Source organism: Cuculus canorus, chromosome 3, assembly GCF_017976375.1.
Source record: "Cuculus canorus isolate bCucCan1 chromosome 3, bCucCan1.pri, whole genome shotgun sequence".
In the NCBI taxonomy this organism is placed as follows: domain Eukaryota; kingdom Metazoa; phylum Chordata; class Aves; order Cuculiformes; family Cuculidae; genus Cuculus; species Cuculus canorus.
Window position 1 is genome coordinate 118,929,139 of NC_071403.1, and position 21,876 is coordinate 118,951,014.

A 21,876-nucleotide genomic window follows, 5' to 3' on the forward strand; every position below is an offset into this window, starting at 1 on the left:
CCCACACCACCACAGGCTCCTTTCAGGCAGTTGTAGTTGTTGTCCTTCTTTTCCTTTTTGTTCTGTAGGGCCAGGATATAATCTTTATTTCCACCTTCTATACCTATGCACTTACATAGCAAAAGGATTCAGTTCATGCAGCATCTATCGACCTTCTATACATTTTAAAATACAATCAAGTACACTTCTATCTCTTTTACTGGCTCAGAAAAGAAGTGAGTTTGACTCTCTTACAGCTGAAGCTTGTAAGAAAAACATGGCAAAGGAAAAGGAAATGTGTCTTAGCTAATCGTGAGCTGACAGTATGGTCAGAGGGAAGTTTTGTCCAGTAACACCCAGGCAGGAAGCAGTTGCATAGCTGTGGATAACAGCACAATTTAAGCATGCAATCAAAAAAGCCCCTTTTCTGTAAAATGATCTCACTTCTACACAGCCGCTGAAATAGAAAAAAGATGGAAATTCATCGCTCAGCGTCTCTCCTTGTAAGAAGCAGTGCAGGTAAGTCCAAGGTGTTGGCCAACGATTGCTAGTTGTCTGTAAGATTCCTGCTAGCACTTAGAAACATGGAGTTTCCAAACGAGAAGAGCGTGGCTCTTCAGTGCATTGGGGAAAATTAAAAAGCAGAAGACAGAGTGCTGATCCTCACAGATTTTGAGATACAGACACCTTTGTAAGGTATGCAGAGGATAGATAAGGTAGGGAGGGACCCTGTGAAGAACTGTTTTGATTAAGAAATTGTGAGACTTCACCTTTCCTGGACAGAGGTAAGAGCTGAATGGACATTTCTGTCACAAGACACAGATTCTGAGTAGGATTTTATCTTCCACCGTGACACCAGAATCAGAATTATAGAATGAGTCCCTTCCTGAAGCAAGGAAGGGACCTCAAAGCCCATCCAGTTCCACCCCCTGCCATGGGCAGGGACACCTCCCGCTGGCCCAGGCTGCTCCAAGCCCCATCCAACCTGGCCTGGAACACCTCCGAGCTTCCCAAATGGGGCCAGGGCCTCATCCATCTCATCATGAAGAACTTCTTCCTAATGTCTAATCTAAATCTTTCCCCTTCCAATTTAAAGCCATTCCCCCTCGCCCTGTCACTCCATGTCTTTGTAAAAGGTCCCTCCCCAGCTTTCCTGGAGCCCCTCTTTCATTACTGGAAACTGCTCTAAGGTCTCTCCGGAGCCTTCTCTTCTCCAGGCTGAACAACTCCAATTCTACAGCCATGAAAACAATATTATGCAGTTTATGCAATTCAGACCAGTGTCTGAACAACTGAAGCAGTTACATAAAATAATCTGAATGAAACAGGAAGTAAAGTTTTCACCTGAGGGAGCAGCAGATGTGGTTCTTTCACTGCTTGGACCCAGCAATTTCACATGGCTGGCAGGGAACCATCCTTTCTGTCTCTTTTTCCCTCTGGCCTGTAAATGTTTGAAATGATTATTATACAATGAAGAAACCCAATAGTCTAGAGATGACAAGAAAAAGCAACAAATACGTCACAGGGTTTTGCTAACAAAACACAAAAGGTCAGGCTTCCAAATACCAACTAAACACTAAACTGATCTCTAAAGGGAAAAATATAATGAAAGGATAAAATAACCCAATCCCAATAAAGCTGCAGCCTAGCAGCAAATCTGTTTATCCAGAATTTTCAAGTGCAGCAAATTATTTCAGTGCAGAATTTATTTGTAGGGTTGAAAATTCACTCTACAAACATTCCACTTATACATCATAAAAGGAGTCTCTAACCCAGAATAGAGGTAGCAGTTACTATAAGCTGCTTCTGAAAACCCTGCCCTAAGTATTCAGGATTGCTTCCTACCTAGTACAGTGTGTGAGCTTAAAAAGATTTTCTCATTTTTAAGTCTGCTTTTTTGGTCCCGCAGGGAAAGACCTCTGCACACCCCAAAGAAACAAATAGACTTCAGGGTGCATAAAGAAGTCAGGATGTAAAAGTAAGCATCAATTTTAGAAAGTGGCAACTGCAGAGTGAACTCTATTATAACAAAAGAAGAAATTCAAATTAACAAAAATTGACATTTACATATCTTAGTTTCCCTTCCCTGACTTTTCTTTTTATTCTTTAAAGTCTTATTCTTCCTGAAGCAGCGCCAGGCCTACTTTTCTTAAAATGTAAACTATTCATTGTTTTAAGTTTGGGGTTTTTTTGCATATGCTATGAATAAATTTTCCAGTGTTGTTATTCACAGAAACTCGGTGCAGCAATTTCGCAGCTCGCTCACTGTGATCTCTCCTCCCGTATCTGTAAAGCGGGTTGGGTTTAACAACAGATGCTGAACACTTAGATCAGCCCTGTTCTAACTGTTGGAGAGGGGAGATGGGTGTTAACAAGAGGATTGACTGAAACCAGAGTGTAGGTGGCTGTAAAATATCTTAGGAAAGGGCAATTAAGTGATATTAAAGGGACAGAATTTCGTATTGTGCTGTTCAACCCCATACTGCAAAGATCATTTGGGAGTGAAAGTAACATGTTTAAATTCAGCTCAAATTCAGCTAAAGAGAAGCATAAGAGACGTTATAAGAACATAATTAAACTTTTTGCATTGGTCGCAAAGGTGAAGGCTATTATGGACAAGATCCACGGGGCTACCAGCGTCAAAATATCAACTGTGATTTCAGAAGAATGTCACTTAACAGGCCCCTCAAACCTCAGGATGCAGAATCCATTACTAGGTGGAGAAAAGAGAAAAGTGGGAACAGCAACCTCCACAATAAACAAGCTTCCAACTCCCACTTCCACGAATTTCAGTTCTTTCATCAGAATCATTTTACAGTTTAATGTTTTACCAATTAAATCCTAACCAATTTACTGTCAATGTCCCTCTTCTCCATCCTACACATAGTTTTACTATTTTCTGTGACCAAAAAAACCTCAAACAAGCAAAGAAAACCCAGACAAAAACCCCCAGCAACCCAAGGTATAATTAGAAACTTGGTTTTATCTCCAAATATGGTTTATACAAGATGAAAATAACTTTCTAGTCAGCTTTTAGAGCTCTACACTTAGTTATTTTCTCAGATTAAACCCCCAAATCACCTCTTGGCTGTTCATGGAGTCACAATTATTCCTTCCTCAATAATTACCTGCAGCTCTCCTTGCCACCACCCACTAGTGTTTTTCTTCAGGATCAGTATTAGCTGTCCTGGAGCAAGACTAAGCTGTTCAGTTCCTGACGCAGCATAGGCAGTAGTAACCTGCGCGATTTCTGAAACGACAATGTTTTAATTGCATTTGTTATTTCTTCATAGTAGTAAGAGCTAGATCCACAGACACACTCTGGTACACATCTCGCAGCTAAGCCCATTAGTCACCATTCATAGAATCACAGAATGGTTTAAACTGGAAGAGACTTTAAAGATCATCCAGTTCCAACCCCTGTGCACCGGGCACGGACCATTAAAGCACTGCTCGGAACCAAAGTCCTCATAGTCACTCAGGAAATAGCCCTCAAGGTTAAAAAGTTACCACACACTTACCAGGCTTCTTATTTATCGTTCCAGTTTTGCCAGCGTTACTAGAAGCCTACAAAGACACAACAATCATCTTTTAATGTGCAATAAAAGCAGTAGTATTTACACCAACTTTAAGCATGTGTATGGAAAAGCATTTGGAGATTTAATTTTGAGCCTGTATTTAACAACATACCATCCTGTACAGAGAGAGGCAGTGTGACACTGTGGTGAGAGCACTGATTTAGCACTCAAGCCACCTAGGCTTTTCTTTTTCATCAAGCACATGAACCTCTGCTTAAAATCACTACTTAAAGAGCTCAAAATCAATACCAGTAATACAATAAAATTGAGAAAAAGCAATGTGTGTTAATTCTCAGAACACAAACTCACTTCTTGATCCTTTGGTCTGACGTAATTGGAGGGGAAGATTCCAGTTCTCCCATCAATGCTCCCGGTCCACCATTCCCCCTCCTTCTGGGTCACCAGGATTTCCTCACCTTCCACGAAAGTCAAGTCACCAGGTTCAGAGCTTGAATACGAATAAAGCGCAACGTACTCTGTGCAAAGAGCACATACAAAGAAGGAGAAAACAGTTTCAAGTAGGAGGATAAAAGTACGCCAAAGGCAAGTAAAGATATCTTTGATATCAGCGTTCGTCAGTACGTTTGTAACATGGATCATGCCTTCACAAGTTATCAAATCAACCTATTTACTTGTTGGATTGTAATTACATCTCATCTTATGCTTACAACTCTGAATTAGAGGCACACAACCTTGTACAGAGATGAATTTGGCACAGTGAGAGTTGCTACCCTACGATCATCCTGCGGCAACAGAGGCCTTGCAGACCATAGCTCGAAAACTCATCTCTCACAGTAAGTATTCTACACAACCCCTGTGTTTCACACACACACGTGTATTCCACACCAAAACCTGATTAAAACCATTCTTAGCGCACTAAAACAGCAAAAAATGAAAAACAGAAGTGAAATTAAAATGTGACTGGGGAAGTATGGAGATAAACTAAATTAAAAGGCTTAAAAAGTGCTTCCCACAATTTATCTCAGTAGCAGTATTTGTTTTCTTTCCTCCCTACTGATTAAAAGAGAATGGATCCACACTCACGAGACTAAAAATCACTTTGCATGTCTCTACAATACAGAATAACACAGTAGAGAACAGCAGGAAGTAATTATGACTAAAAGACGTATTAAAGTTTTCTAGAACAAATTAATGCTTGAGCAAAAGTCTCAAAACCACAGGCCTACGCTCAGCCTGAATTAGGGATAAGCTTTACCGAAATTCCAGCTTTACAATGCAGTAGCTCAACATTTACGCTGCATCTCTAGGACAAGCACTAAAATGCCTGCTCAGAAACTCTTCACATATTTAAGCTTATTCACATGTCATTAAGCAGAAAGACTGTATCATTAAGTAGCGTATTTTGTGCTCTCTTACCCTCTCCTGCGGCATAAGGCTGTGTATTAGGCTTTCTGTTCACAGCTGCATAAATAGCTTCTGGTCTGCAGAAAGGAAAAATGATTTGAGTAACGAAAAAGGCTGATCAAGAACAAATCTCATTATTAGGACGAGGCCACACTCATGTTGGTTCTCTCAAAGTTGGTATTGCCTCTGAATCGATTGCAAAGACTTCCCTGACTGTCGAACAGTGACAAGTATTACTGATATTCAAGATGTGAATGGCATCCAAGATCACATCAGTTAAAAAAAACCAAAGGAATGTGATGAAAGACAGGAAATATACGCAAATTATGTTACCTAAAAGAAGTACAAATTAAAGATTTTGTCTAAATTCTAGTGAATTTCTAAGAACTTCTATCATAACACATGAAAAGAGCAATTCACACAGTGGTGCAGCCATTCCAGCAGTAACCAGACTGAATTATTCCTGAACAGTTACCTCGCAGCATGAGAACAGACATAAGGATCTTCTCCAATAAAGAAAAATACAATATTTCTGCCTTACAAGAAATACAAGACGTGCCTTACATTTCTTCATAGGTCACTAAGAAACTGGGACTTTCAGAGGCAGAAAGCTACTACACCGCAAGAGAGCTGCCTCGACAATGAACCAAAACAAAGTCTGGCATTTGATGAATAATCAAACACCGCTGATTCTTCCCAGCACTGAGCCTTGGAAGACTCTCTACTTACACAGCAGTGAGCCCAACATTATTTGGCTTGCTAGAATAAAATAATTAAAGCCTAAAATGGCATGGTGTAAACTGTAAGTGGTATTTATATGCTGTGCTTTAAAGCACTGCTAGAATTTTGCACTCTAAAACACCTCTTTTTGCAAACTGGTGAATAACAATAACAAAAAAAAAAATATCGCACTTACTCTTCTTTCTTGATTTCACTCCCAGGTAAGAGCTTGACGTAAGATTTTGGAAACCAACCCCTTCCTCCATGTACCTCCCCAAACCACCAGTTTTCTTGCTGCTCCAGGACAGTAATGATATCATTTTTAGAAAAATTCAAGTGGTTGTCTTTTTTTGCAGTCCAAGAGCAAAGTGCTTGTGCTTTTAAGTTCTCAACAAGCTGCCCCTGTTAAGACAGAAGCGGAGATGTTGAACCATGACACTAAACCACACTGCTGCAAGTGTTAAATGCAAACAAACACTGAGGTATCTTTCATAGCAGTTTAAGCAACTTCATTCCTAAGTGACGGCTGAATGATTTGTTGTCTGGTTAACAACATTTTACACTGTGCTTGTACGCAACCATCTCTCAACTCCGTTTCTTACTTATTGGAAATGTTTTGTGTGTCTAATTAGAGCTAAAAAAGATTTTAGATTAGGGAAACAAACTGCTTGATTCCTCTTGCTCGCTGGACTCTGGAAATGTAAGGAGTTAAGTCAATGCTCACTAGTGAAGCATTCAGACACGTTTCCTTGTCCTCTATACCGTTCAGTGCACCCAATCTTAGAAAAGCTGTGGTTTCATTTGGGTTTGGGTTTCCCTGGTTTTTTTTCGTTCTTCTTTATTTTCTTTTTTTTAATCAGTTTCATTAACATCCATCAGAAATACAGCAAGTTCTCCTCACCTGTCCATGAATGGGTGAAACAGATCCAGGGGACACAGTGCGGGTAAAAGCTGATTTCTGCTGCCATGCTGTATTAACATTCAGGCTGGAAAAAGGTATGTTTTGGTAATCAGATTCTTCTGCAGATTTACATGGTGAAAGTGGTCTGCAAGTTCAATACAGGCTTATTTAACACGTGACAGTTTTATTTTAAATGTAACTCAAGCAAAATTTAACTTTTTTTTTAACATACATAAAACCAGATATTCTATAGAATGCAAGACAGGCTATCAAATACTTAAAACTTCCTAGCTAAGACTTTCAGGTAGGTTCTTCAATAAGTTTTCTGCATTCTTATTTTAAAAGCAAACACCAAATTAAACTATACCCTCAGTCAGAAGGTAGAAGGCCAACCGTATCCTGGGCTGCATCCAAAGCAGCGTGGCCAGCAAGGCAAGGGAGGGGATTCTCCCCCTCTACTCCACTCTTATGATTCCCTACTTAGAATTCTGTGTCCAGTTCTGGAATCCTCAACATAAGAAGGAGATGGAACTGTTGGAACGGGTCCAAAGGAGGCTACAAAGATGATCTGAGGGCTGGAGAACCTCTGCTATGAGGACAGGCCAAGAGAGTTGAGGTTGTCCAGCCTAGAGAAGAGAAGGCTCCAGGAAGACCTTACAACAGCCTTCTAGTACGTGGAGGGGCTCCAGGAAAGCTGGGAAGGGACTGTTTACAATGGCCTGGAGCGATAAGATGAAGGGGGATGGCTTTAAATTGCAAAGGGAAAGATTTAGATTGGACATTAGGAACAAATTCTTCACTATGAGGGTGGTGAGTCCCTGGCCCAGGTTGCCCAGGGAAGCTGTGGCTGCCCCATCCCTGGAGGGGTTCCAGGCCAGGTTGGATGGGGCTTGGAGCAGCCTGGGCCAGTGGGAGGTGTCCCTGCCCATGGCAGGGGGTGGAACTGGATGGGCTCCGAGGTTTCTTTCAACCCAAACCCAAATGTGACTATGACTACGTGTTAGCTAAATTTAGAAAAAGCAATTTTAACACAAAAGTTGACAAAAACTCACTCTGAAGCAGCTGAGGTAGAGGATAAAGATACTGTAGGAGGAAGTAAGGCTTTCTTAGGAGATAAAGATTTTTCTCCTTCTGGTATTTTTTCTACATAATTGCATGGAAACCAACCAAAATGTCCTTGAAAACTCCCATAAAGCCAGCCAGGCTCTCCCACAGTTTTTTCATCAACCTATGGGCAGGAGGATAAATAGAAAGAAAACACAATTAGCAGTATGAAACAACTGTGGTATCCAGTGCGTCAGCACCCGCTGGCTCTCTGAACCGAACAGCATGAGCGGCACTCACACAAGGATCAGCATCAGCATTTTCCTTCTCTTCCGTTTCAGAATTGAGCTGATTTTGCCCTGTTTCAGAAACAGGGTGATGATGCAACTGCACTGTTGTTAGATACAGGCAAAGAGGCCTCAAAGGCATCTTCCAGCCTCAAAGGCGTCTTCCTCCAAATGGGTGCCGAAAACACACAGCCACTGGGGACCAGCTCCTATACCTGGAGCTACTCTGGCTTGCCAAAAATTATGGTGCACCGTGTTGTATTTTGCCAAACACGCAGCCGAGAGACAGTGGCAGGTGAGCCCAGCAGCCCATGAAAACAACTACTGAAGTTCTGCTTACAGACAGAATTAACTGTGTCATTTGCCTGCATCTGAAACCCATCAAAACGACTCTGTTATTTACTATACTATTAAGTACAGAGCATCTCTAAGCATTCATAGCAATGCTGAAGCCTCCATTATGCTGCAAATCAGCAAATTGGTCAATATTAGCTAAAAATTAGCAGCTTGTGAAATACTATTAGCTAGTTAGCTTAGTTGGGGTTTGGGGTATAATGAGGAGGAGGTAGTGCCTGTTTCTAAAATAAGGTATCAGTGGTTAAATGACACAGTTAATTATATCCATGAAGGAAGCCAAAGCAAAACCTACTTGCCTTGTTCGGTCTTCCATGCTTTATCAGTATGAAAATGCAAATAAATGACTCAACGCTGTCAAATGCAAGGCTAATACTTAAGTGTTATAATATTTTGTACCACACTGCTTTGCAAATCTCCCTTAGCACCGACCTATACCACTTACAACCTGAATGAGGACTCACCATATGTACTTATATTTTAGATACATAGAAATTAATTGTATTACTACAGTTGTAAGTCAGTTTTCCCAAGTCCACCTGAATGCACATGCTTTCAAAAACCACATAGGCTGATAAGTGATGTAATTACATTAAATAACAGATTTCAATTGAGAAGCCGGAAGATACGGTCCAATCTTAGGGGCCTGTGCTAATATTATAGGTTGCATATTCAGCTGAAACGAGAAAAGCACTCCAAAGACTGGATACAGAATAAATTACCATAGATCAGAGGAAGCATTTACAAAGGACCAGTCAACATGAGGCAGAAGTCTACATTCACAATACATTAGAAAACAGCGCTAAGACGCAGAAGAACCTTTTGTATGGTTTAGGGAGTGTTAGGAATGGTTGGACTCGATGATCCAATGGGTCCTTTCCAACCTTGTGATTCTGTGATCCTGTGATTCTGTATCTACTTGTTAAATAGCCAGTATTTTAATTGAAATGGCATTAATAATGTTGTTATTTTATGTAGTCATTCATGTCTCTCTTTTCTATACTCATATTTCAAGTAGTCACTTAAAGGCCAACCTGTCCGTGTACAATGAACTATAGAACATCATTCCTGATAATCTGATTTCAGAAAGTTCACTACTGTTATTCTAAACGGATTCTCAACACCTCCAGGATTTCAAAGATGCAAAGAAAGATTTTAGCTGAACTAATCCTGATTTCACCTGTTACAAAAAAAAAATACTAAACAACAAAACAAACCCAAAATAACCCAATTAAATTTCACGTCTTAATATATATAAAAATAATACTTTTGACACTTCAGGCTTTGGTGTATCATAAGGCTAGGGTTGGGTTTTTCAAGTTAAACGTCGATGGCAAACCTTACCTGAATTATATCACCAGTATTAAAGCTCATCTCATCGTGATTCCTTGCTTCAAATGGATATAAAGCTCTGTAATTTACCAAGGCAACTGAATTCCTAGACTCTGATACAGTAACTGCATTGCCTGAAAGTAAAAGAAAACCAGTTACCCTTCTGATACAGCTGGAAGACACGCACCGAGTTGGAGCCCTACCATTCTTAAGTAAGAGGAATGAACAGAGGCAGAGAACTGTTCTTGCCACAGACTACGCAACGAGATCGTTAGCTACGGCAGCCGATGGGATCGATACAATGCAAGAGTTTAACACGCTAACCACAGTAACCAGGGCAATAAAATGCACTGTCTTCTGAAGCAAAAATATGACATCTTTGTACTCTTATCTTTCCTTCTTAAACTGCTCTGGCTAAGCCAGTGCTTTAATATAGTCTTGTTTGACACTACTGTGATTTTCCAAGCTGAAAAGATACCACTGCTACAACAATAAATGTTCAACAGCAGGTGTGAAGATTTTACTTAGAAATCTCAAATAACACAACTGCAATTTTCTTTGCATCTGTTTTCCAAGTCTGCCACTGATGCTGCTAACAGTGACTGATTTCGAAGGTAGAGCCAAAGCGTGTAAACATCTTCCAGCACTGTTTTAATGCAGTTCTAGCTGAACTCGGTGACAGCGGCTGATAACAACTGACAAGAACTAACGAAGGAGGGAATCGATCAAAACTGCCTCTAGCGAAGATATTGCTAAGCCAGTATTTTTCAAAGTCCCACAACGAGAGCTGTGCTGACTTCCTTTCTTTGCTTTTTTAGTAAGAGACATTGAGCAATAAACCAGATTTCAATGTTAATAAATCACTTCACCCATCCACAAGCACTGAACAAAACTCCTCCACATAACATTCTCTAATGACAGGAAGTGCAGGCTTTAGGAAAAAGCTTCAACGTTCCTGTTTCCAGCACCTGTAATATGCTGGCCATGATCACTGTGATCATAGGTGCTGAAAACTGATAAAAGTAACAAAGTTAATGGGATGCTTTATACCTAACTGGAGACATGAAACATTGCTGGGGTTTTGTAACAGTATTTTAGACAATAAGCGTGCCATAAGAAGGATATGGAACTGTTGGAACGGGCGCAGAGGAGGCCATGAAGATGATCGAGGGCTGGAGCACCTCCTATATAAGGACAGGCTGAGGGAGTCGGGGGTTGTTCAGCCTAGAGAAGAGAAAGCTCCAGGGAGACCTTAGAGCAGCTTCCAGTGCCTGAGGGGCTCCAGGAAAGCTGGGGAGGGCCTTTTTACAAGAGCATGGAGTGATAGGATGAGGGGCAATGGCTTTAAATTGGAAGGAGGAGGATTTAGATTAGACATTAGGAAGAAATCCCTCATGCTGAGGGTGGGGAGGCCCTGGCCCAGGTTGCCCAGGGAAGCTGTGGCTGCCCCATCCCTGGAGGGGTTCCAGGCCAGGTTGGATGGGCTTGGAGCAGCCTGGGCCAGTGGGAGGCATCCCTGCCCACAGCAGGGGGTCGGAACGGGGTGGGCTTTAAGGTTCCTTCCAACCCAAACCTTTCCATGATTCTATGATTGACAATAATACTCCCAAAGAATAAAACAACACTCAGGAAAATAAGAACCATTAAAGAAAAAACCAAACAGACTAAGATTACCTTCATTTTTCCAGGGTGGCTTCAGACTTTTACCCTCTGATGATTTCAACAGATCTGCAAACTTCTCACTGATGTTTAATTTAGAAGTGCGTTTCTCTGCTTCTTGAGAGTTGGTCACATCTTTTACCTTCTTTAATTCTTCATTCTGCCTGTGCCTCTCCTCAGCTTCATTTGCAATTTGTTCTAGTTTTCTTTTGTCTTCTTCCAGCTGCCTCTGCCTCTGGTATTCCATCTCCCTGAAGATCGCAGCTTGCTTATTTCTCTCCTCCTCTGTATGAAGCTGTTGCTTATTTTCCCTTTCTCTCATCAGAGCTTCTTCACCTTTCAGCTTTTCTTGAACTTTTTCTTGCATTCGTTCTTCCTCCAACCGTTTCTTTTTCTCTTCCTCCTCCCTCCGGATATTTTCCTGCCATCGGTTCTCCTTCTCCCGTTTTGCTTTCCTGAAAGAAATGAATGAGAGAGGGGTGGGAGAACATTCAGATAAAAATGAATCAGGTTGTGTTCACAGAGTAACTGACTGGTGGTGCTGGGCTGGCAGCGGGACTTGATGACCTTAGAGGTTTTTTTTCAACCTTAATGATTCTATGATTGCACTTTGAAGTGAAATTGAGTCTGCGATATTGACTGCTTTTCTATCTGGGAAGTAAATTCTTCCACGGGAGACCACGCTTTGTCTAACATGCACGCCAGTATATTTTGCATATAAATAACAAATGGATTAAAATTCTTGGTATAGAAACATTGCCACACGGTTACTTGTGCAGCACCTCCACGGGCACTTCTGCTCACTGATATCGCGATGAGCAAGAAGTGATCTGTTAATTGAACACAGCTGGTTTTAATCTCTCCACCAAGGCAGAACCCAAATGTCACAACTGGAAACTAAGACTTCCAAACAAAATTTCACTCTAGTACATATATAAAAATAAGCTTTGGCTCATGGTCTTTGCTGGTTTAATTTTTTGCCTTCAGCGATGGCAATATGTCTTTGACACGTTTGTTCTTGCCACCGCTGTGCTTTTCAGCGGACAGCGAGAGAATCTGGAAATCTGACTGTATTCTCTGAAATTATTCCATTTTATTCTGTGCCTCATCTGTCCAAAGAAGTCATTAACCAGTTCAATGCCCTTAAAATAATTATATTTTTTAGCTGTCAAGCTCTTTCTTCTGAGAGGGGCTGATCTATCCCTTTGGGCCACCTTCTGAAGAGGTTGTTGAGTAGGGACAGTGCCCTGAGGAGGCTGCTCCATCCAATCACTGTGGGAGGTTCACTCTGGTGGTCCTTCTATTGTGTTTGCAAGCAGATGATGGGATGTAGTAAGAGCTGTGCAGTAATGTTGTTACTCTATCATATAGAGTACATCAGAAAAATTAACGGGACATCATTATACACATGGCATCCGGTCCTCTTAAACGGACTGTCACGAATGTTATGATGTTCCTATCACACTGGTATAGGAAAATGCTGTCACAAATCACATATATCTCAAGGTCACCAGCTCTGCCTCATTAAAAACAGATAAAGCAGATGTGAATCACTGAAAAAGAAACCCTCAAATTAAAAAGAAAAAGGAAACAAAACTAGTTGGGAGCGAAACCATGAGAAACCAAGAGCCTAGAAGACTCTGAGTGCTTGATACAAGGCTGGGCTGATCAAAACCAGGACCATATCCTTGAAGAGATGATCCTTTCAGACATATATTTGGATTTTCTCATTGTCCTCCTAAAAGAATGAACCAAATTTAAGGCTCAAAGCTTGCTCACTCATCCAGCTTTCAAGATTAACACAGGAATTAAGCAGGCAATGCCTTTCCTATTGGCTTAAGTATCAATTTCATAACTGTCTGGATATTATTGACAAAAAAACCTACTCAGTCAGAAGGGCTTTTAGGGAAATATGCTAGATCTTTTGAAAGCCAGTGAAATCAGGCAGAAAATATAAGGAATTTAAAGTATGTGAGGAATACTTACTAAAGGAGCCAAAAATCTAATTAGCAATAGTGACTACTTGGTTTAGCCGAATGACAAGTGTTTTTTTCTAAAAAAAAAGTAAGATAAAAACAGACTGGAAAGAAGAAATTCAAACCAGTTGTACTCCACATAAAAAGTTCTCTCTGAGGCAACTCACTAGGATGCATTGTTACTGATTCTCCCAAGTGACAGGGGACAGGACTAGAGGGAATGGCCTGAAGCTCCGTCAGGGGAGGTTCAGGTTGGATATCAGAAAAAAATTCTTCACAGTAAGAGTCATTGGGTACTGGAACAGCTGCCCAGGGAGGGGGTCGAGTCGCCTTCCCTGGAGGTGTTTAAGGAACGAGTGGATGAAGTACTTAGGGACATGGTTTAGGGAGTGTTAGGAATGGTTGGACTCGATGATCCAATGTGTCCTTTCCAACCTTGTGATTCTGTGATTCTGTGATTAGACCTCCTGCTTTTTACAATGTCTTAACGTCTCCACAGCGCTATTTTGCTTAAAAAACTGCAACGCTGATACATTTAGACACGGTACCTTGCAGCTTCATCTTCCAGTCGCTTTTTCTGTGCAAGTTCAGCTCTTCTTTTTTCTACATCTCTTATTTTGTCCTGTCTGATCCTGTGGAGCTGCTCCAAGGCTAATTGCTGTGTGCTGTAACTCTCTCTCAGGTCCTACAGAGGAAACACAACGAAGTACATCAAAAGGAATAAAGCCAGTCCTCCGAGAAAAGCATCCAGGCATTCTAACGCTTTGTGAACCAAGTTTTAATACAAATGCACAACGTAATATTAAGTTATTAATAGTCCTTGGAGGTCACTGTAAAGAAAGCCAAATAAACAGAAGTATAAAAGTAGCTGGCAGGTTTGCAAAGCATTTGAGATTTAGGCTTTCAAAGAGCCCTTCCAGTCACGCACCTGCTGGAAATGGCCAATACGACAGAGGAGAGGGGAAGATATAAAACTGAGTGCTCAAATGCAACGTTAGATCTAAGGACACAGAAGGCAACGAAGCATATCTGAAATAACTAGGAGACAGCAAAATTCAACTGAAAGCCAACACAAGACCATCACGCTGAGAGTGCTTCCCTTCAGGAGGCTGCTCACCTTTGTGATGCTTTCGGAATGATCAGTCCCACATTTAAATCAGAAAAACTTTATCAACAGGCTCACGGCTGTGGGAAGGCACAGCCTCAAGACACTCACTCAGACTAAGGGTTTCCTATACTTGTAAATGTCATAGATTTCACTCTTTTTCATTTGAACACATCCTTCATTTCCTACTCCATCTCATAACAAACTTTGTCACAGTAGAAAATCAGCACAAATCTTTGGGATAATTCAATTTACAGAAGGAAAAAAATCAACAATCATAGAATTACTTTAGATAGTGTTTCATGGTACAAAACATCTGTAAAATGCTAGATTATTTTTTCTCAGGAATCCTATTGATACGCACTGAAAAATGCAACAGGCATATCCTGCCTTTTCATATCCGATCTCATAAAGGCAAATAAAGCAATTCGTAACAATCTATTCCCACTACAACACACCTCTCTATCAATAACCATGTTGCCTAAGAGATACTGTGCAATTTATATCAAAATGGCAAGATAACAAGATTTCTGTGTCAGTAAAAGTCTTTACAGCAACAAATTAAACCAAACAATTGACTACTATTTTTCCCCAAACATATTCAGCTGAGAATGCTTTTTCTTCTCATTTTGCATAGAAACGGAGGATCACTGTGGAAACAAAACTGCATTATAAGAACTTTCATATCTTTGATTTAAGGATAAAAGAACCCTTATGCAAAACGGAAAGATCACTTAAGGAATTCTGAGAAGAATCACAGAATGGTTTGGGTTGGAAGGGACCTTAAAGCCCATCCAATTCCACCTCCCGGCATAGGCAGGGACACCTCCCACTGGACCAGGCTGCTCCAAGCCCCATCCAACCTGGCTTTGAATAATAATAATATATGAGGGAAAAAGAAAGGACAGAACAACCCTAATGCAAATGGAAAGTTAAGTAATTCTGAGAAAAATATATGAGGGAAAAAATAAAAATCAGATTTTTGACCCCACCAGAAAAAAAGCAGCATGGAGGAAAAACAGCACGTAGGTTTTAGTACAGGGTTAATGTGGAGGTTTAATAGCATCGCGTCTGCCATGTCACGTGTCACATTCTGGGCACTGACACTATTTCTAGACTCTTAAAATTCAAATGAGAATTCATTAACCTGACTCAAAGCTTAAGATGTGTGGATACCGATAGAGAATGACAGATGGGAAAGTGGGAGAAGACATTGTTTCTAGTTAAAACAGTATTTCTTTTCTGGATGTTACCATAACTAAAATATAAAAATAGCTGTAAAACAACTGAGTGAACAGTCTGTCAAGAAATAAAACAGCTATCAGTATTTCGCAGTTTGGCTTTCTAAGCAGGTAAGAAAATTTTAAGTGTTTAAAAGGATGTAAAAGCAGAAAGAAAAAGAGCCTATCAATTTTCTTTTAGGCAAATGTATTAAATAGAAGTTGTACATCCAAACAGAAAGGGTAAGCAGAGAAAACTTGCAAAATCATTAAAAAACAAAAGAGCCAAAGATTAGAAAATAACCTTAAGTAAGAGGAAGAGGTTGTTGAGACAGCTTAGCAGAGACAAAAGGCACTGAAGAACAGAATCATCCATATTCCCACACTGTAAGATAAGGCAGATAAAAAGCCAATTAATCTTTGCACTGTATTTTGAAAAACATATTTTAGGGGGATACAGCCAGTGAACACAGCAAGCCATGCAACAAACACGCAACTCAAGATGTTGGTTATGCGTACCCAGTATTTAAAAAGAAAAAAAACTCTTTAAATGTTCAGAAATTTTCCTTTGTGTTCTTTTTGTCAGAGTGCGCAGAGCCCACTCGTTGGCCCAGCATAAATCCATTCCTTAAGAATAAAGTTCCCATCAGTGCCCCTAGGAGCAAGCTGGTAAATGAAGTGAAGTGGAAGCACGCTACCCTGCCTGAGGGCTGCGTGTGTTTTTAGGCAAGCCAAGAGTTGCCGCTGAAATCAAAAAGCTTTCGAGGCCAGTGGTCAATATCTCTCGACTCCTACCCAATTAAGTGGCCAGTGCTGACTTTTAGGACAGCATCCAAGCCTTCTACCAGATCTTGTCCAATGTACTATGAAACCCTGCAAAATTATCTGTTCAAAACCTGTAGCAAATATAACCTCAGTACTGTAAAAGCAGAATTTGCCAGGGCCTGGGAAACTTCATTTCTAAATCAAAATGACTTCTACTAGGCAAAAGTTGAGAGTGAGCATCACTTGAGTCATGCAAAGCAATGATTAGCAAGAGATTCTTATTTTAGTACATTAGCAATAGTTTTAAGTGCATTTTTTTACAGTATTTACTCCAAGACTTTTGGTAATTCTTAGTTGACATTGGAAGTTGGGGTAAAGCTTTTTGGAAGCCTGGTAGAAGGGCCAGGATTTATGACTGGATGGACAAACAAAGACACCACTTACCAGTGTAAGACTAAGCATTTAGATAATGCACATACCTTAAGCTGGCTGTTAAATGCATCCATTTCAGCAAGTTTAGAAGCAGTTTCTCTCTCAAGGGCATCGAGCTGCTCCTTAAGTCTTTGGCATAATTCTTCCTTTTCTTGGGAATCCTTTTGCACCGAACTGAGTCCTGTACCTGCATAAGGGAAGACAAGTAATTTTACAAGGATTTCCGCTTTCACGAATTATTTTATTATTCCCCTAATATTCACACATTATCAACCTCTTTCCTCAAAAAAAATTCTCTGATTTACCTTCTATTCACACACAGCACGAAGAAGAAATGGTCCCAACACCCAAGACACATAGCACTGCATGTAATATATACAGAATAATTTGTAAAGTTTTTTTTTTTTTTTTAAATATTAGACGAATCAGAGCAAGTTTCTCTATCTAGGAACTTCTAGTATGATTTGATATAAAGACCAGTGTAAATTTGACATAAATTAACTCTCTTGAGTTTACCCTGTGGAAAAAAGACAAAAGGTAACAGTATCTGTGGGCTCTATGGTCTGCGTAAAAAAAAAAGTTGCAAGCAAAATTTGTACTTCCTCACAAAAATATGTTTGTTTGCCAGTTATTTAGAACATGAAGGAAATAACGGGATGCAGATGAACAATGCTGAGATGGCACTAACTGCAAAGATATAGAAGTGAAAGTGCAATTAATACCCCTGTACCCTTCAGCCTTTTTTACAAGGGATGAAAAGCCAGCAACGCAAACCAAACAGAATTCATCTGCAGGCACTTACTCTCAGTGTTTTCCAGTTGAGCGTTTTTAATTCTTTCATTTAACAATTGCTTTTCCGGAACTAAATAGATGAGTTTATTCTGGTACTCCTGTAGATATGGAAGAGAACATAAAGCATTTTTAATACTGTTCATAGATCAGTAAGTAAACATGAGTAAATTTTCAAATATGATTTCAATTCATGTTAACGAAACGTGGGTGCAAATTATCATCACGGAGTAGAGTAAAAAATGACTTCTATGCTCTGAATATAAATACTATAATAATTGTATGCTTTCTGATCTGAAAACATTAATACAGCTGTAAAAAAAATTAACAGGCATGCTAAAAGTGTAAATATTATCATGAGAACATTTAAGTTGACTGCTTCAAGGCTAACAGAAAACAGTAACTTTCCATGACACAAAGGAACATGAAGTTTCCCTGACGTGCAGGAGCAATACATAAAAATACAGCAGAGGATGATTGATGGTAGTCAACAGACCTGAAATAATTCACATCTTGCTATTGAAAGAGAGATAAAAAGAAAACAGGGCAGGAAGGTAATTCAGCCCAAAGACCAACTTGCTCTGCATACAGGAAAACATTCCTCACAAAAATTTGAGTCTGGAGCCATAAAAGAATTCATAATTAAAGAAAAGTCACTATTGGTTCACTAAAGAACAGCTAAGGTTTTGAGAACTGTCCTCACTCAACCATAAGCTTGTTATAGTCCATATATTCATTTCTTTAACACCACAAATAAAGCTAAAAACCTCTGTGATGCTGACAGCCTTGCCAATTTCCTCTCTCCACTATAATCAAACCAACTTACTAATACATCTCCATAAGGAGCAATATCAAAAGCATTACAGAAACACAGAAGAGGAAGTAAAGGAAAACTACAGGCTTAAGAGAAAGTTACGTACCTGAAGCTGTTGTTGTAGTTGCTTCACTTCTATGATTCCTTGGTCATATTTCTTATCTAGAGCCTCTAGTTCAGTTTTTCGAATTTGCTTTTTGCTTCGAATATCTTGCAATCTGCCTGAGATTTGCTGATGTTTGTCGGTCTAGAAAGAAAGAAAAGAGAAATTATACCACATAAAAGAAAAACAGTTTCTCCACTAAATTTCTGGACAGATTAGTTCATGATCAATTCTTTAAAACAACCCAAAATACCTGCTTTAGGTTCCTTTTCCAAAACAAAGTGAAACTCCTAGTGGGCCATTAGTGTAGGTTCTAAGATTTGCATTCTTCAAAATACTGTATTTCAAGATTTGTAGCGAAAATTCTATCTTACCAAGGCTTCCAATTCAAGATTAAGGCTTTTCTTTTTAGACGTCAACTTGACAATTTCTTCTTGTTCCCTGTTACGTTGGTTAAGAAGTTCTTGGCGACGAATTCTCTCCCATTCCAATCGTCGTTGGCGCTCAAGTTCTTGCTTTGCTGCCTGCAGAAAAATTACCTTAGATTACAAAAGAGATGCAGAATTCGGAGACCATGATTTAATATAAGGTGCTTTATTTCTAAACAGCATAACAGCAACACGAGATATTATCTTTTGTAAAGTACTCTTCGATACTTCACCATCAAAGAATGGAAGAAGCGATCTTACAAGACCCTTCATGCCACGCTGCTGACTCTGGATGAAGAAAAGCTACATAATTCAGAGAGAAAGTCTTGTTTAGCTTGGGATACAGCTAATAACCGAGTACATTGACAGATATTGCTCGTAACTTCCTTTGAGTATTTCACAGAACTACATAAAATATACAAGTCTTATGGATGTGCTGAGACACCAAATAGAAACAAATCTGTCTCAAGTGCAACTGTCAAAACTTTATCAGTTATGAATTCAGTACAGTCTTGTTTGGCACACAGATTTTTGCATAAACCCAAGAAACTTGTCCAAGAAAATTTCCTCTGTTCTATGAAGTATCTGAAAATCTTCAGCCTATATCGAAACTCAATTCATTTATATCAGACAAAATGTTTTCAGACAGAAATGATGTTCTGTCTCCAAGACAACCTGCCAGTGGCCAAGGGAGGAGAAACAAAGCCTGCATTCAAACCCTGAATGCTCTGCCAAGTGGGTACTTTATGACATATACATTCCTTAAAGCATTAAAAAACAATTTCAAGAAAACAACCTCCCGTCTTTCTATTTCTTTCCTCCTTTCTTCTTCTCTTTGTCTTTCCAACTCTCGTTGCCTCTCCAGCTGCCTTTCCATTTCGAGCTGTCTTTTCCGTTCCTGTTCCTGACGTTCCCTCTCTCTTCGCTCTTGTTCTTCTCTTTCTTTCTGAGCTTTACGTTCAGCCTCTCTCTGCTGCTGCTCCAACAGGACCTGACGGCGTTTTTCCAGCTCCATATTTCCCCTCTCATAGTTGGCTTTCCTTTTGTCCTCAAATGTCACTATAATAAGGAAAGGTAGTTATTTCTGTCCTGTGCAAAACATTGCTGTCAAACAATTACCTCATTCATGCCACTAAAAATAGATAATTCCCTTCCGGCAAGCTCAGGTTGTTGGGTCACAGATGATACAAGCATTTTGCAGTGGTTAAAGCGTTATTTTTCTTTTCAGAAATACTTTTAAATTTTCCTAAGTCTATTCCAATTGCAGAAAAATGTTGTAATTTAAAACTGACCACAAAAATTACTTGAATTTTAGAGGAAACATAAAAGAACAGCTTTTATAAACTAGGAGAAGACCTGTGAATAAGGTTTTCCACTGTGCGAGAAACATTAACATGCTAAGAAGGAGCTTAATTTTTAAGGGTGTTGCCTGTAACAGCTCCTGGAGTTAAAACCAGCAGAAAACAAAACAGGATCAAGTTCAATTACAAAGAGATACAAAGGAATGGTTCAGGCTCCCAGCAACCACCCTCCCAGAAGGAGAGGCAAGCTGTGTCTTGCAGTGTGCACCGGAGACACCTTCACTGGCAGCATCAGGGAGGCAACAGCAGAACCTACATCACGTGCAAACTGCATCCAGTTTTCAGAGAATTAAACTACACTGAAACTCTTGTTTTCAAAATGTCGAGCACAAAGGAATGCCAGGAACTTTCAACCGCAAAAAGTTTGCAGTGGCATGGCAGTATTTGGCCATGAAGGGTTTTTTTTTTCCAATATACATTATTAAGCAGCACGATTTTCCTTTCCAGGAGTTACAAACAGCCCTTGTCTCTGCCTTCTCAACTCTATTAGATATAATAGGCTGACTACATCCACTTAACAACCTTCCTGCCATGCAAGTTAAAAGCGATCTAGGTCCTGAAATTAAGCTCCCTAAGGACGCAATTAAGTCTTCCCCTTTCTAAAGGTTTCTGCGTCCTTCAAAGACAGCCCTGTATGTGAACCCTATTTTACCTGGCTGTTTTTTCTGTGGCTCCTCCTCTTGCACAGGCTGGTAAGATGGCAGAGATCCATTTATATTTTCAGTGTATTTTCCACTCCTGGAGGGAGTTTGAGAAATAAAACGGTTATTTTATTTGTATAAAACGCTGGCACTGAAAATATATTACTGTTTTACTGCCCTGAGTGACACACCTGAAAGACGGTGGTACCAGTTCAAGAGGGAGAGTCAGTGGCAGAGGTTGCCCAGCTTTGGCCATATCAGTTAGGTGCATGGCTAACACAAACTCGTCAGCTTTCAACTGTCCATCTCCATCAATATCAGCCAGAGACCTGCACAGTTTTAGCAGCAATAATGATTAGAAACAAACATCACTCTCACTCACAAATGACAGCTGAAACAATTTACTGTAAAGAGAATTCCAGTAATAACATGAATAGTCGATGGAAGGAGATATTAATTGGTTTAATGACGTACTGCTCTTCACATGTTTTCATAAAATGCAGCAAAAAGGATAGGGAATGTTAAGAGACATCTTTTTATTGCATCACCAAAAGAAGAGGTGGGAAAAGAATCCAGGACTGTTCTTAACCAGCTCAAAATGGTAGTAAGGTACTGGCCCGGGTTGCCCAGGGAAGCTGTGGATGCCCCATACCTGGAGGTGTTCCAGGCCAGGTTGGATGGGGCTTGGAGCAGCCTGGGCCAGCGGGAGGCATCCCTGCCCATGGCAGGCAGGTGGAACAAGATGATCTTTAAGGTCCCTTCCAACTCAAACCACTCTATGGTTCTATGAAAATACTAGAAACCACCTTTTCAATTCTTCTTTCAAAGCAAAAGAAAACGTTATATTGAAATTACATCAAATTCTACACCAGAAAGCTTTGCAAAGAATTCTTTTTTCCCCTTGGGTCTCCTCAACAGCGCAGGGAAAGAGTGAGCTACCCCAAGGTACCTTGCAATGGGTAGGAAAAGTATCGCCTACCCCCTTCTAAGGAGAAGGCAAACCACACGAGGGTATCATTAGCC

The 21,876-nt window shown here is 40.1% G+C and overlaps 1 protein-coding gene across 5 annotated transcripts in view; it reads right to left on the minus strand.

Moving 5' to 3' along the window:
* Positions 1–21,876, minus strand: part of ITSN2 (intersectin 2) — an 89,960-nt gene that overhangs the window by 21,003 nt on the left and 47,081 nt on the right. For 3 of the 5 annotated variants that reach the window (XM_054061189.1, XM_054061190.1, XM_054061194.1), the window contains exons 10-28: positions 21,045–21,182; positions 20,865–20,950; positions 19,648–19,910; positions 18,798–18,947; positions 18,427–18,567; positions 17,520–17,607; positions 16,765–16,904; positions 15,825–15,905; positions 13,744–13,880; positions 11,235–11,674; positions 9,573–9,694; positions 7,596–7,771; positions 6,544–6,688; positions 5,839–6,044; positions 4,935–4,999; positions 3,867–4,033; positions 3,501–3,546; positions 3,108–3,229; positions 1,324–1,420 (exon numbers count right to left, since the gene is read on the minus strand). In XM_054061189.1, coding sequence (XP_053917164.1) covers positions 1,324–1,420; positions 3,108–3,229; positions 3,501–3,546; positions 3,867–4,033; positions 4,935–4,999; positions 5,839–6,044; positions 6,544–6,688; positions 7,596–7,771; positions 9,573–9,694; positions 11,235–11,674; positions 13,744–13,880; positions 15,825–15,905; positions 16,765–16,904; positions 17,520–17,607; positions 18,427–18,567; positions 18,798–18,947; positions 19,648–19,910; positions 20,865–20,950; positions 21,045–21,182 — 2,810 coding nt within the window. The remainder of the gene's footprint in view (positions 1–1,323; positions 1,421–3,107; positions 3,230–3,500; positions 3,547–3,866; positions 4,034–4,934; positions 5,000–5,838; positions 6,045–6,543; positions 6,689–7,595; positions 7,772–9,572; positions 9,695–11,234; positions 11,675–13,743; positions 13,881–15,824; positions 15,906–16,764; positions 16,905–17,519; positions 17,608–18,426; positions 18,568–18,797; positions 18,948–19,647; positions 19,911–20,864; positions 20,951–21,044; positions 21,183–21,876) is intronic. The other 2 variants (XM_054061191.1, XM_054061192.1) reach the window with 2 other exon arrangements.